The sequence below is a fragment of the Clupea harengus genome, chromosome 6 (genome assembly GCF_900700415.2).
Source record: "Clupea harengus chromosome 6, Ch_v2.0.2, whole genome shotgun sequence".
In the NCBI taxonomy this organism is placed as follows: Eukaryota; Metazoa; Chordata; class Actinopteri; order Clupeiformes; family Clupeidae; genus Clupea; species Clupea harengus.
The window spans coordinates 23,868,357-23,880,571 of record NC_045157.1 but is presented as its reverse complement, the minus strand read 5'-3'; the positions used below and the strand labels follow the sequence as shown (position 1 = coordinate 23,880,571).

The 12,215-nt window shown below is 41.6% G+C and overlaps 1 protein-coding gene across 7 annotated transcripts in view; it reads right to left on the bottom strand.

Moving 5' to 3' along the window:
- Positions 1-3,989: 3,989 nt before the first annotated feature.
- sox6 (SRY-box transcription factor 6) overlaps positions 3,990-12,215 on the bottom strand; it is a 163,866-nt gene continuing 155,640 nt past the window's right edge. For 6 of the 7 annotated variants that reach the window (XM_031569509.2, XM_042708090.1, XM_012814927.3 and 3 more), the window contains 2 exons: positions 10,876-11,092; positions 3,990-9,641 (listed from right to left, as the gene is read on the bottom strand). In XM_031569509.2, coding sequence (XP_031425369.1) covers positions 9,332-9,641; positions 10,876-11,092 — 527 coding nt within the window. In that variant the 3' untranslated portion in view covers positions 3,990-9,331. The remainder of the gene's footprint in view (positions 9,642-10,875; positions 11,093-12,215) is intronic. The other variant, XM_031569510.2, reaches the window with a different exon arrangement.

Genomic DNA, 12,215 nt, shown 5'->3' with positions numbered 1-12,215 from the left:
TAAAAAATATTTTATGATCAGGATGGTTCATGTTGACAAAACCCATGAAAAACCGGGACATTCCGTGTCCCGGGAGAATTTAGAAATATTCCGGGACAGGCTACAAAAAAGAAGAACAATCCCGGTAAAACCGGGACAGGTGGCAACACTATGTACTACTGAGGTAGACATGTACTACTTGTAATTACTAAAACAATTTTTTAGTACAGAACTTTCATACAGAACTAACACAGGCACCAAACACCACGCAAAACAGATGAAATGGTAGCAGTTACACACCAGACACACAAGGGAAACATAAAACACTTCATTCTTGAACAGAACACTACAAACTTCAAAGCAGAATGGTCTTTTGCACGCACGGAATGCTGGGAGCCACCACAGTCCCAGCTCCTGTATGCTGGAAGCATTCACTACCCCAACACATCACACAGCCCCAACCTAGAGGGTTAGTGGTCCCCAACGAACCAAGTATTCAACAGAAAGTTTGAGGTGTTGGGGAAGCTAATGCTGTTGCTATGACCTACCTGGCGTCAGTGGCTGGTAAGGGAGAAGTAGAAGCCTGAGGTGGTTCCTGCACCTCTGAGTCTCTCAAATGGAGCCAAGGAGCCCAGAAGGTCCAAGACCCTTTTTCTGCTCGGGACTAAACATCTATACCTCTACATCAGGGGCAAAGTCCTTGAGTGGGGCTTATAAAAACTGGCCTACCTGGTCAACTCAGCTGCCCTCAGGGGAAGGCCCAAACATTAAATTCACTGGAGTCCAGAGCCTGTACCCGAACACAAGGCCTCGGGGGTGCATTTCGTGGACTCTTGGACTGCTGTCCGGTGTGCCCACAGGACACGGGGCAGATGGTGGTTTTTGTCTTTTTTATGCCCACAGACCTCTCTGAATACTCCAGCCTTGAAGGTCCGATTCTGGCAGCTGGGTGGATCTACAAGTAACCTTGTTGAGTGTGCAGCTACAAATCTGCAGCGAAGGTGCCCAGGCTTTCCCCTGCTTGGTGGCTCCCTGCTCTGATCAGTGATAAGTTGCTGCTCGAATTGCCTCTCTAGTGTCCCGGGTCAGGGCCTGCAGATCCCGCTGCTCTGCCTGGGCAGAGGACCATCTATAATGCCTTTCTCTCCAGTGCCAGGGCTAGGTGAGTGGCCGCTTCTTTCCTCGCCGCTGTGCCATGCCGCTAGCTGGAGTTGCGAGATGGAGCTGTGTTATGCCGTTGTATTTGGGCATCTTGGGTGGTGTTTGAGGCAAAGCTGCGGGTGGCAGTGGCAACAGGGGGCAGCAGTGGCTCGGTATCCGTAGCAGGCAGTAAGGTGACGTAGACAGTGGTACCTTTGGTCTTTGGAGGACGGCGAGGCTGCAGCGCACTGGAGCCATTGGACTAGGCCGGGAAACCTCCAACTCTGGAGGGCTCCGGCTTCTGTCGTGCCAGTCTTTCCAAGCACCAATGAGTCTTCACAATGGCCCACTCCCCATCCTGGATCTCTTTCTTCATGCTTCAGCGTAAATGCCCAATCCCACTTTTGACACCATGTGTTGATTGAGCACAGAAGGAGGCATAGAAAGGCAAAAGCTCAGTCTTTTAATCTCCTGTGACCCATACACCACACAACCCCAGGAGAATGTTGTTTATTAGTTTACCAACAGACATACACATTCACATACTGAGAATGGGGGAACCAGAAGGCAGGTATTGCTTGGTAATAAAGAAGACATTGACAGTGGACAGATAATGCTAAACTAACAGATGGAACTAACATAGGCACCAAGAAGCATACAACTCAGACAAAATGGTAACAGTTAAACACGCTAATACCCAAAAGGGTATTATTATTATTATTATTATTATTATTCTCAAATCTTTGGAAGGATTCTCTACCCCGACACATCATACTACGTTGGCAAGAGGAATATAGCCCAATAAATGGATTACAAAATCAACTAGCTAGTCGTCTTGTCAGTTTAGTCATCCCGTCAGTCTAGATGGTAACTAGTTAACATGCTGAGTAGATTTTACTTTGCAAACTACAGCCTGAATAGACTACTGTCTACCCTGGCCCTTTTCTGCATGTGAGACTGATTTGAGGTTGACAGCCAACAATTGAAAATTGCCATAAAGCCTTTCCCCAGACAGTTATATTTAGTTATTATCAAGCAATTCAGCTTACTATAGCCTAAAAATGGCACACCTTTATGCAGCATAAACATTTGTGTTTTCCTAATCTGGCCGAATATCCTCCACAATTCACCAGTAGAACCAAGAAAATGTACCTGTCATCACAGTGTAAGGTGTTGGATGTTTTAGTTGACCTTCCTGGGAAGAGCTATATGTAATAGTTGCAGCAAGAGCAAGCAGTAGGTCTAGTCTGAGCGGACACATGGCACTACTTTATCAATGGTAGGAGTCCCATGTGGAGGATACCATTTGGATTCTACTGGATTGATTGCTACAAAGATGTTAAGCTACATGTCTACTGTCTGCTGGCGACACCTGAATGGCATTAAATGGCCTGACATACCATTCTCATTCCCCCTTGCAGCAACATCTGGTGGGGTCAACCATTCAGTGTGTGGATAGGGGACATCAGACGGAAAAAAACATGCTCTGTCAGCTTCAAACATTGGATGAACTGTACAGCAGTCATGGGCTTTTCAGAGTCTGCTTTAGGTGTTCCAGAACAGGGCTTCCTGATGTGAAGAGCTTTTTCACTCTACAACCACAGAAAAATAGGATGGTGCAGTTGGTTAACCAGCAGCAGGACAAGGACTGGTATCTCTCCTTCCCAGACAGTAGTGCAGGAGTTCACCAAGTTATCCCAACAACCATGATGTTTGGGCATGAAGTGAAGAACTGTTTGGCCCACTGTATAAGCTGTAGTTGAGATGTATTCCCTTTCAAAAGGTTTAATGAGAGATTGTAAGAACACATTAGGCATGAACAACTGTGCAAAGGATTGTGTAGAGCTAATGGAGAGATACCAGGCCGACTGTGGGGAGATCCTATATTATCACAGATAAAATAAAAAAAATGAATGGGTAACTGTCTATTCTACTAAGCATGTTATTATTATGGAATGATTCTGGTATGGTCTTGCGCTGATCTTGTCTGTGTGCATTTTTTGAACTCCTGTTGACTTGTACCGTCAAGAGAGGATCAGCTAAGAGTATTTCAAAGTCTTATAACACATTTTTTTTTATAGGCGATGAGGTCTGCAAGTCAATCTTTAAGAGTCTACAGACATCACACCTAGGGACAGAGTAGCAACACTTTATTAGCACTCCAGTTTGAAGAACTAACTTGAAAAATATCCACACTTTGACAAGTTCCTGTTTACTCTCTCCTGATTTGATGTTACTGGGATCAAGATAAAAAGTAAAGTAAAGAGTTGCTAACTAGCTGCTTTTATTTAGGTGAAGGTAGACCGGGCTTGATTATGTTTTGGTGAAGAATTGTATAAAGTGGGATGAGTTTCACATTATTACCTGTCTAAATATTATTTTTCAAAGGGAACAAATTCAAGCTCTGAAATTAAACAGTACTGCTGACATAGGGCAACCAAGAATGAAGTAATAAAATAAGCCAACTTCCATTAAATAGGTCTTAATGGCCAAGTTGCAGCAAAATATCACCCTGCTTATTAGACCCAGAATGAAACTAAACCAAGACTAAAGCAATACAGGTACACAAGATTATAGAATTGAATACTTTGCCATAACCTAAAGATTTAGGATTTAATTTGTGGGTATAGATTACATTACATTTAGTAATTTAGCAGAAGCTTTTAACCAAAGCGACATACAAGGGAGAGTACAATGATAAACTGTATATATCAGTACTAAATTTGAGAAATTTCATTATGTACAATAACTCACAGTAAAACTCATTGAAAAGCATCTCATGCCATTTGTTTGTATGGTCTTCAATGTTTCCTACTTAAAAAAACATACATAAAATATTTTGCAAAAAGAATATGAAACAGATACAAATATCGTAAAACAAAATGTCTCTTTAATTTGTAAGTGTCAACAGCAGTACAAAAGATGGAGTGGTGGTGAGACGGCTTTTTTGTTTGTGTGATTTCATTTTCTTTTTATGGAAAAGGAGGACACTCTTGAGGTAAATGATAAACAAGTAGTAACACCCAACTCGGTCATGTTATATCCACTTGACTGAGTACACATACTGTACTGTATAAAGATGGTGTTACATTATGATATGCCAAAATGCATCCTGTAGGGAAACAACCTAAATAATTGTATACACCACTAAGGTGCCTAAATACACCCAAATGTGTCACTCATCTGGTATAGTTTATCTGATATATTAATACTACCAAAACAGAGAATACTGGTCTCCAAACATAGCACTGAATTATTTAACCTTTAGTTTACCTCACGTCAATACTGCACATGGAAACCAAGGACTTGCTGGTTTACATATTGAAGCCAAGCAAAAAATATTTTTAGTACCATTTTTTTCATTTCTTTTTTTAAAACAATAATATCCTTAGCAAATAGCTGTCTTTTGTACTGTATAAAGAAGAATGTGAACACAAATGTGATGGCAACCTTTTTAAGTTCAATTAAAAACTTTACACTGGACTGTACAAGATATTATGATAAACTATTTACATTTTTCAGACTTAAAACTTTTAAAAGCAGCAACAGACACTATTTCATCACCTCTAACGCCCGATCAATACCTGCCAAAGGCCTAGGTACCAGCCGAGTAACCGGTCTCTATGCAAAAGAACAAACAAACAAACAAAAACATGTATTAGGCTGCCAAAGGGAATCAAAATAACTGCGGCTGAAGCAACAGAAGAGCATCACGCACAGTGTTGCTGAGGAGACAATTTGGAGAGAAAAAAACCCCCTAAGAAGCAGAGTACCATGGACAACAGCATATGATGTTGTCCCAAACAGCAAAATTTTACTCTTCTGAACAGCAGCTAGCATGTCAGTCCAGCATGTCAGTGAATTGTGCTGATTAAATTAACAAAGAACAATCCCACAATATACATCACAAAAGTTCAATGACAGAAAAAAAGAATTACAGTAAGATAAGTTAAGTAAAAACAGCACTCGAGCTCTGTCTTCAGTTGTATCTACATTGTGTTAATATGGCAGTGACATTGATGAAGGAACAGAAATGTCAATTGGGCTAAATTGCTGCTGGCAAATTGTATGAAAAATTGTCCATTTTTAAGATACTAATAAGCGACACAAAGGACTAAAGGAGGACACAGAATGCGCACGAGTATCCGTGTACAGCATAGATTCTAATAAATATTTGCACGTCCCCTATGATCTACGCTATCCAAGAACCTCACTTGTGATTTCAACAAATGTAAGTGTCATTGTTTCTTTTTTTCAATTATTTTAAAATTGTTCTGTTAAACATGCAAATAAGTTTTAGGTTTTTTTTACACCAATCTGGGTTTTAGGCAAAATTTGGCACATTATTGACCGACAGCCGAAATTTCCAATAAATCATTGTGACCACTTATTCCAGTGATAGAAATATCTATGGCCACATAGATACACAAAATTTCGCTGTTAAGGGGTCTGTTAACATAAATCTGTAACACTTTAAATTTGTTCAGAGAATGTCCTGCTGCTTGTCACTTGGTTGCATTGCACTGCAAAAGCCAAGCACTCTGTAAAGCAACATTTATGTCTATAATTCCAATTTATAACTGTTTCATAAGGAGGACAGTTTTGGCTGATTGGGGAGGTCTAATGATTATCATTGAAACACAAGCAAGGTACCTGGCTTTTTCAGCTACAGGTGAAATACTGCTCGTTCAACAGGGGTGTCAATTCAGCATCTACATGAGGTACAGTGACTTGTCAGTTTCTTTTTCAGAACAAGGACCAACATACACAATGTGAAAACAAAAAAAAGTCAAATACATAACTTATACTTCACTAAGTATCCATGAACAAAAATAGATTTCTATTTTCCTATGTTATATGTACAATAAAACATCTGTGATGAGATGGTGAATTTATAAAAAAAAGTATGAAAGAAAAAAAAGTTGTTTTGAGCTCCAATTCTGGTTAAAATCTCAACTGTTTATTTTTTTTTCTGATTGTCTGTTTATTCTGTTCTACTGACACTTTTAGAGCCAACAATGGCTAATAAATACAATAAAATGTCTATATGCACTATGTAGCTTCAAATACAATATACAACACAAATATACGTGACTAATAAAATGTGATACTGATGTCCGGTGTGTCTCAGTTGGCCAGTCACTATGCGAGCCTTCTGTCAACTCCCCTTCCCCTAGGCAGCCCTGGAGCTTAAATGAAATGTTCATTCATCACGTGTCTTTGCATAAATAAACAAAATAAGTAGACAGAAACATGACTCAAATCTGGCAACTGTGAGACGTGCCCACATGAGTTCAAACAGGTGACTTTTGTTCATGTAGTTTTTTTTTCCTCGCACAACAGCTTCACATTAGTCAGAATTGATAAAAAATACCATTTATATCCAGTGCTCATAACACTTATGAAACATTGTCTCTGTGTGAGAATGAACTTCTTTTTTTGTCCTTTTTTAAAACTTTTTTTTTTCCTCCTGTTTGTTTGTTATATTAGCGCAATCAAGTTTTCAAGTCCGAAGAGTCCAAAGACAGTCCTTTTTGTTGTCCACCAGCCTACAAAATTGTTTTGGCATGGTCACGAAAATATGTACAAATCATGTACAAATCAACCAATCAAACCAGCACACAGAAGTGACAGCTTCAAACAAGACACACAAGTTGGCCTATAGAGAAAAGAGAGAGCTCGGCTTTGCTTTAATGGAGGTGGGTAGGGATCCTGCCAAGCATTGTACCTTTAAAAAGATGAAAAAAATTACAAAAATTCTAAAATACAAACACAAATGTTCCAAAGGAGAAGTGCTTAAAACTTCTAAGACTTTTGTTAAATGCTTTTAAATGGGGAGGGGGATTTTGGGGATGAACAGACCTATCACAGCCAACGTGACAAGAGAGAATAAGATCTTTGCATCCATCAGTACCGTGAAAAGCTAATGCAGTGATCAGCAGCACCACAGCGAGAGTAAGAGTGAGGGGTTGGGATGGGGATGTCCGGCAGTTTCAAACCCTTATCCCAACACCTCTGTGTTGCAGATTAGGTGGACAGGTTCAAGGGCAGGGGGAAAATGGCAGACCTCATGCATTAATAATGCCGTATTTGGGATGATAGCGACTCGTAAGTCATTTTAATAATCCCCCACAGCTTGATGTACTTGTTCCATCTGCTCGCCAGCACCACACGCCTGAAAGCGGCCGTGGCCTTTTCACCCGCACTTTGATGGAGGGCACAATGAAAACGATAAGGCCTCCGCTGGCATTGTTCTCCTCTCCCGCGCACGGCTTGCCGGCCCGTGCCAGATGGCACTCTCGCGGGGGCTGGGGCAGGGGTGGCGGGGGAGTGGGGGCGGAGATGAAGGTGCGCTAGAGCCCGCGCCCCACAGGAGGCCTCAGCGGGGGCACAGCAGCAACCAGTGGGCCTGACCGCTGGCCGTCTCTTGGCTGTCCTTCCATAAGGAGCAATTCTAATGATTTAACATCCTGGCCGCCATAATAAGGCAGAGGATGGGTTTGTTTGTTTTTTATTTAGAATTCTGTGCTTCTACACTGATTGTATCAGCAGTTCAAATTGAAATCGTGCCATTTTATCATTCCGTATTACTTTGCACAGACTTGAAATCTTTATTATTTTCTAATATCCGGCAGCCTAGAAATTGTCTGTGATCAAACGTACCTGAAACCATCATATCTGATGCAATATGTCGGGATACATTTAAAATGAGGAGGTTTTGAAAAAGTGCATCGTTTCACATTCTGAATACTTAAGATTAAGTGCTGATATTCATTGCTTGTACAAATCTGGAGGCAGTTCCCTACACCTGCCCTTGTTGCGACTGGCCCACTGCATCTAGATAAACTGGAGCTTTTCTTAAGACCTTGTAATGAGGAGCACATCGCATGAACCCAAAGACCATGCTCTGCTCTAAGACTTTCTTGTGTCAATTAAGATTTACAATGTCCCAAAGATTTAAATTCAGGAAAAGAAGACTTTAAGGACTTTAAACTTTGTGCCCTGGTGGAGGCTAAAGTGTTTAAGAGAATGTACTGTGCATAATGGACAACAGCAATTTACGATTGTAATGCCACCAAAGCTGCCTTTGCTGCCTTTCCAAGTCAGTGGATTGGATGCCTTTGGCCCCTTGGCATTCTGGACTGATTACAATCACTCTGATTAAGAACTTAGTGTGTAAGACTGAATTGGAGAGCTAGGCGAGGGGGGTGGGGGGTGGGGGGTGGGGTGGGAAGCTTGGTTCTGTTGATCACTGTATTAAACTTCCTGGAGAAAAGTATTACTCCAACAGGGCCCAGTAAACACTTACAGGCCATCTCATCAAAACTGCAAACATCACACTGATTCCTGAGTGCTTTTCCATGATAAAGAGCACAGATGCACCAAAACAAGACTGGGGGTGGAGGGTGAGCTTCGATCTGATATCAAAGATTGTCTCCTTTAAGACTAAAAGAAATGAAAAAAAAAAGATATTTATGAAAAGGAAGCTTATGAAATGTTTGGCACGTTGGAACTTATGTCAATAATAATAATAATAATAATAATAATAGTTGGGAGTTTTTTGCCTTCCCTCTGTTCTCAGATTTGAGACTGTTTTATCTTGTGATGAAATTTAAATGGTTAGTTTTGTTGTCTTCCTCATTTAAAACTGATCAGATTAAAAACATTCACAAGCTGTAAGCTGGCACAGCATACCTGAGTGAGAATATAAACTCCCATCATAAACAGTAATGTAAGCTAACAAAAGCAGTCAACACATTAAAAAACCATACATGTATACTGATAAAAACAATAAAGTAAGACTTTGAGAGCTATGGATGTTAATGTTCAAGTCCTGTCATCCAAACGTTGTAGGCAATAACCCTAACTGTTTAAATGTCCATCAAAAATAAAACAAACCAAAAAAAAACACAAAATAAACAATGAGATAATAAAAAGCCAAAAATCAACACAATCAAACTGCTTCACACTTTTAAAAACACTTAAGACCAATAGCTGTTTGTTTCTGAGGGAGCCACATATGCATGCAGGCTCCTAAAGATATATCATCAGAAAGAAATGTTTGAGTTTCTCTTTTTGTTCTGTAGTTCATTTTTTTTTTGTCTCCTTTTCTTCCTTCGGGTCCTCCGTATTCTCTCCAGTAGATGTACACTCTTGGTTGTGGGTGTGGGGTGGGGTGTGGGGTGGGGTGGGGTGTGTATAGGTTTGGCCTTTAGTTGGCACTGACAGGCTCCTGTGTGTCGGTCTCGCTACTGTAGTCCGATTTGGGCTCATCAAAGTCCTCGTACATGTCTATTTCGTCCTCACCGTTGATGGTGTCGCTGTTCACCAGGGCGGTGGGCTCCATCTTAAATGCAAAGGTGCTCTGGATGACAGGGATGGTGGGCTCGGGGCTGGCCGAGGCGCTGGAGCAGTCCGATGTCATGTGCGGGGAGGGCGAGATGGTGGTTGCCATGGTTATTGCTCCAGGGTAGACCACACCTGCACTGGGACTGATGGGGAGTTGTGTCTGTGGCTGCTGCCTGTAAAATAAAATGGTAGAGAGACGAAAGTAAAGTAAAAAGAGACAGATAGAAGGAAGAAAAAAAGAAAGAAAGAGAAGGAGAAAGGAAAGAGAAGTTAAGATTTTCCACCGGACTTTCTTGACAGTTTAACTGCAGTTCTTACTCTCCTAAACCGAGTGCGGATTAGACTTTTGATGCAAAGATGACATGTTTATCATGCATCAAGGAAAACAATTACAGTCTTTGGGAATTAGCGAATGGAAGGAATGCGGAGAGCAAACAAAGACCCCGTCGACGGACAAGGTTCTTCAGTATAAGCACTTAAATTTGAGAGCACTGGCTTTACTGTTCTCTGAAGGGGGATGTTCACAGCCAGCGGCTCTGCGAAAATGATTTGGGGGTAGTTATGACGGAACAATTTTTGGAATCGTTGAGAAACGATACCCCTGCTTTTTGGTGACAAAGCCAATTGGTGGTTGAGAGGCTGGCTCCTGATCTTTGGGAGCATGATTGATACTCCAGCAATCGTATTTCTAACTGGCGAAGTGGGAACACCTGGAGCAGGCTTTCCCTCACTGACCACACGCAGTAAATTATAGTTACAGTCAAGACCTCTGCCCCGTGGCCTCCTTTACATTCATACTTAGATTTTACATCCCATAATAATACTTATGTTTAATTTTTCTGCTATTTTCTCAATTTGATGAATAAGTACTTTTAAAATTCACTGGCAAATTTAAAACGTTTTAAGTTTTAAACGTAGATTAAAAAATAAACACTATAGAAATGTTGGAACAAATGGGTTTGACATTTAGCAGATCAGATTTTCAAACAACATTGTTTGGATTATGAGTTGGTCATCAAAACTGAGAGCGATGGTCAATTAATTCAATTGAAATGACTAAGCAGAATATGGTAGCATATATCTGCTGTCAAACTCACTAAACGATCAAAGGATTAGCATGGGGAACTGTACCTAAATGCAGCCTTCCTATTGTGCAAAGTGCACTGGGCTGACATTGAAGTACAGCAATTTTAAGTAGGTGTGTGATTGTGTGTTTATGAGTAAGGTTTGCTTAAGTGTCTTTTAAGGAAAATGAGAAAGAATGAGATAAACACAGACAGAGAGATTGTGTGTGTGGGTATGAATGTGGGGAGAGAAACACAGAGGGGGGAAGGGAAGAGAGGCAGTGAAAGTATGTGTATATATATCTGTATGTATCTATGGTGGCGTTCTTCACTGTGCACCTACCCCACAGTGAAGAACTGCCTCATCTCCTGTCTCCGCGACCGCATCATCTGCTTGTACTCGCCGATGCGCAGCTTCTTGCCGTCAATGATGCAGGTGCGCTTGGGCCGCGGCTTGTACTTGTAGTTGGGGTACTTCTCCAGGTGGATCTTGCTGAGGCGTGCCTGCTCCTCGTAGAACGGCTGCTTCTCCTGGTTACTCATGGACTTCCAGCGAGAACCTGCAGCCAGCACAACAACAGATGCAATTAGGAGGGGTTCATTTACAAATAGCAATCCATACATCAACATAAATCAAAATAATATAATTGTGTTCTACAAATATTTTAATTAATTTACTTTCTTGTTATTTACTAAACATTGTAGCAGTATTGTCTATTCCAGTAAATGTGTGAATCAGATAATAAAGGGTTGTGATTTTGTTTGCATCTTTCCATGAGCTGACTTGTGTTTAGAAATATTCTGTGAGAAAGGCGAGGCTCCTCTCTGGGCTGGCGGTGTAACTGGCTGCCTACTGCATTAGAGGGAAAACAACAGGCCAGTAAATATCTGAAGCCTTCACTGTATCCCGGCTGACGGGACTTTTAGTAGCCGTGATCTATTGACTCTGAGCACCGTGGGACGAGACCCATTTAGCCCCGTCATTTTTCATGACAAACGCTGCCTCGTGACGGCCACTAAATCCATCTGATTGAACTGCTGGAACAGCACAAGCACTCTGGCTCCTCCGACGGCTGGACCACTGTGTGTTTAAGGTACATGCATACAAAATGACCCAGGTGGTGTGTGTGTGTGTGTGTGTGTGTGTGTGTCTATGTGGTGGGGAAGCGCATGTGGAAGAAAACAAAGAAATACTGCAAAAGAGCAAACATCTGTGCAAACAATTTTAAATAATTTGTGCATGTGTGTCTGTGTGTGTTAAACTAAAGAAAAAAAGTACAATTTATTTGTTGAAACAATCACTCATCGCAATATGCCCGTGTCCTCTGTGGCTTTTCCACAGTGTATAATTCACACACATGGGCAGGGCTGGGAGGCGAGGAGGAGGAGGGGAAAAAAACTACACTGACGAGCATAAAGCATCATTCAGCTGGGTTTGGGCTCGACAGGTCCGGCTCTCGCCACACACACACAGACACACACACACACACACACACACACACACACACACACACACACACACACACACACACACACACACACACACACACACACACACACACACACACAAACACACACACACACACACACAAACACACGGGCCAGTATTCCAGCCCCCTCGGCTCCCGCCCCAGCCTCCTGTCCACCTCCACAGAGTATCAGTGTTTTAGTTGAATGCCGGTC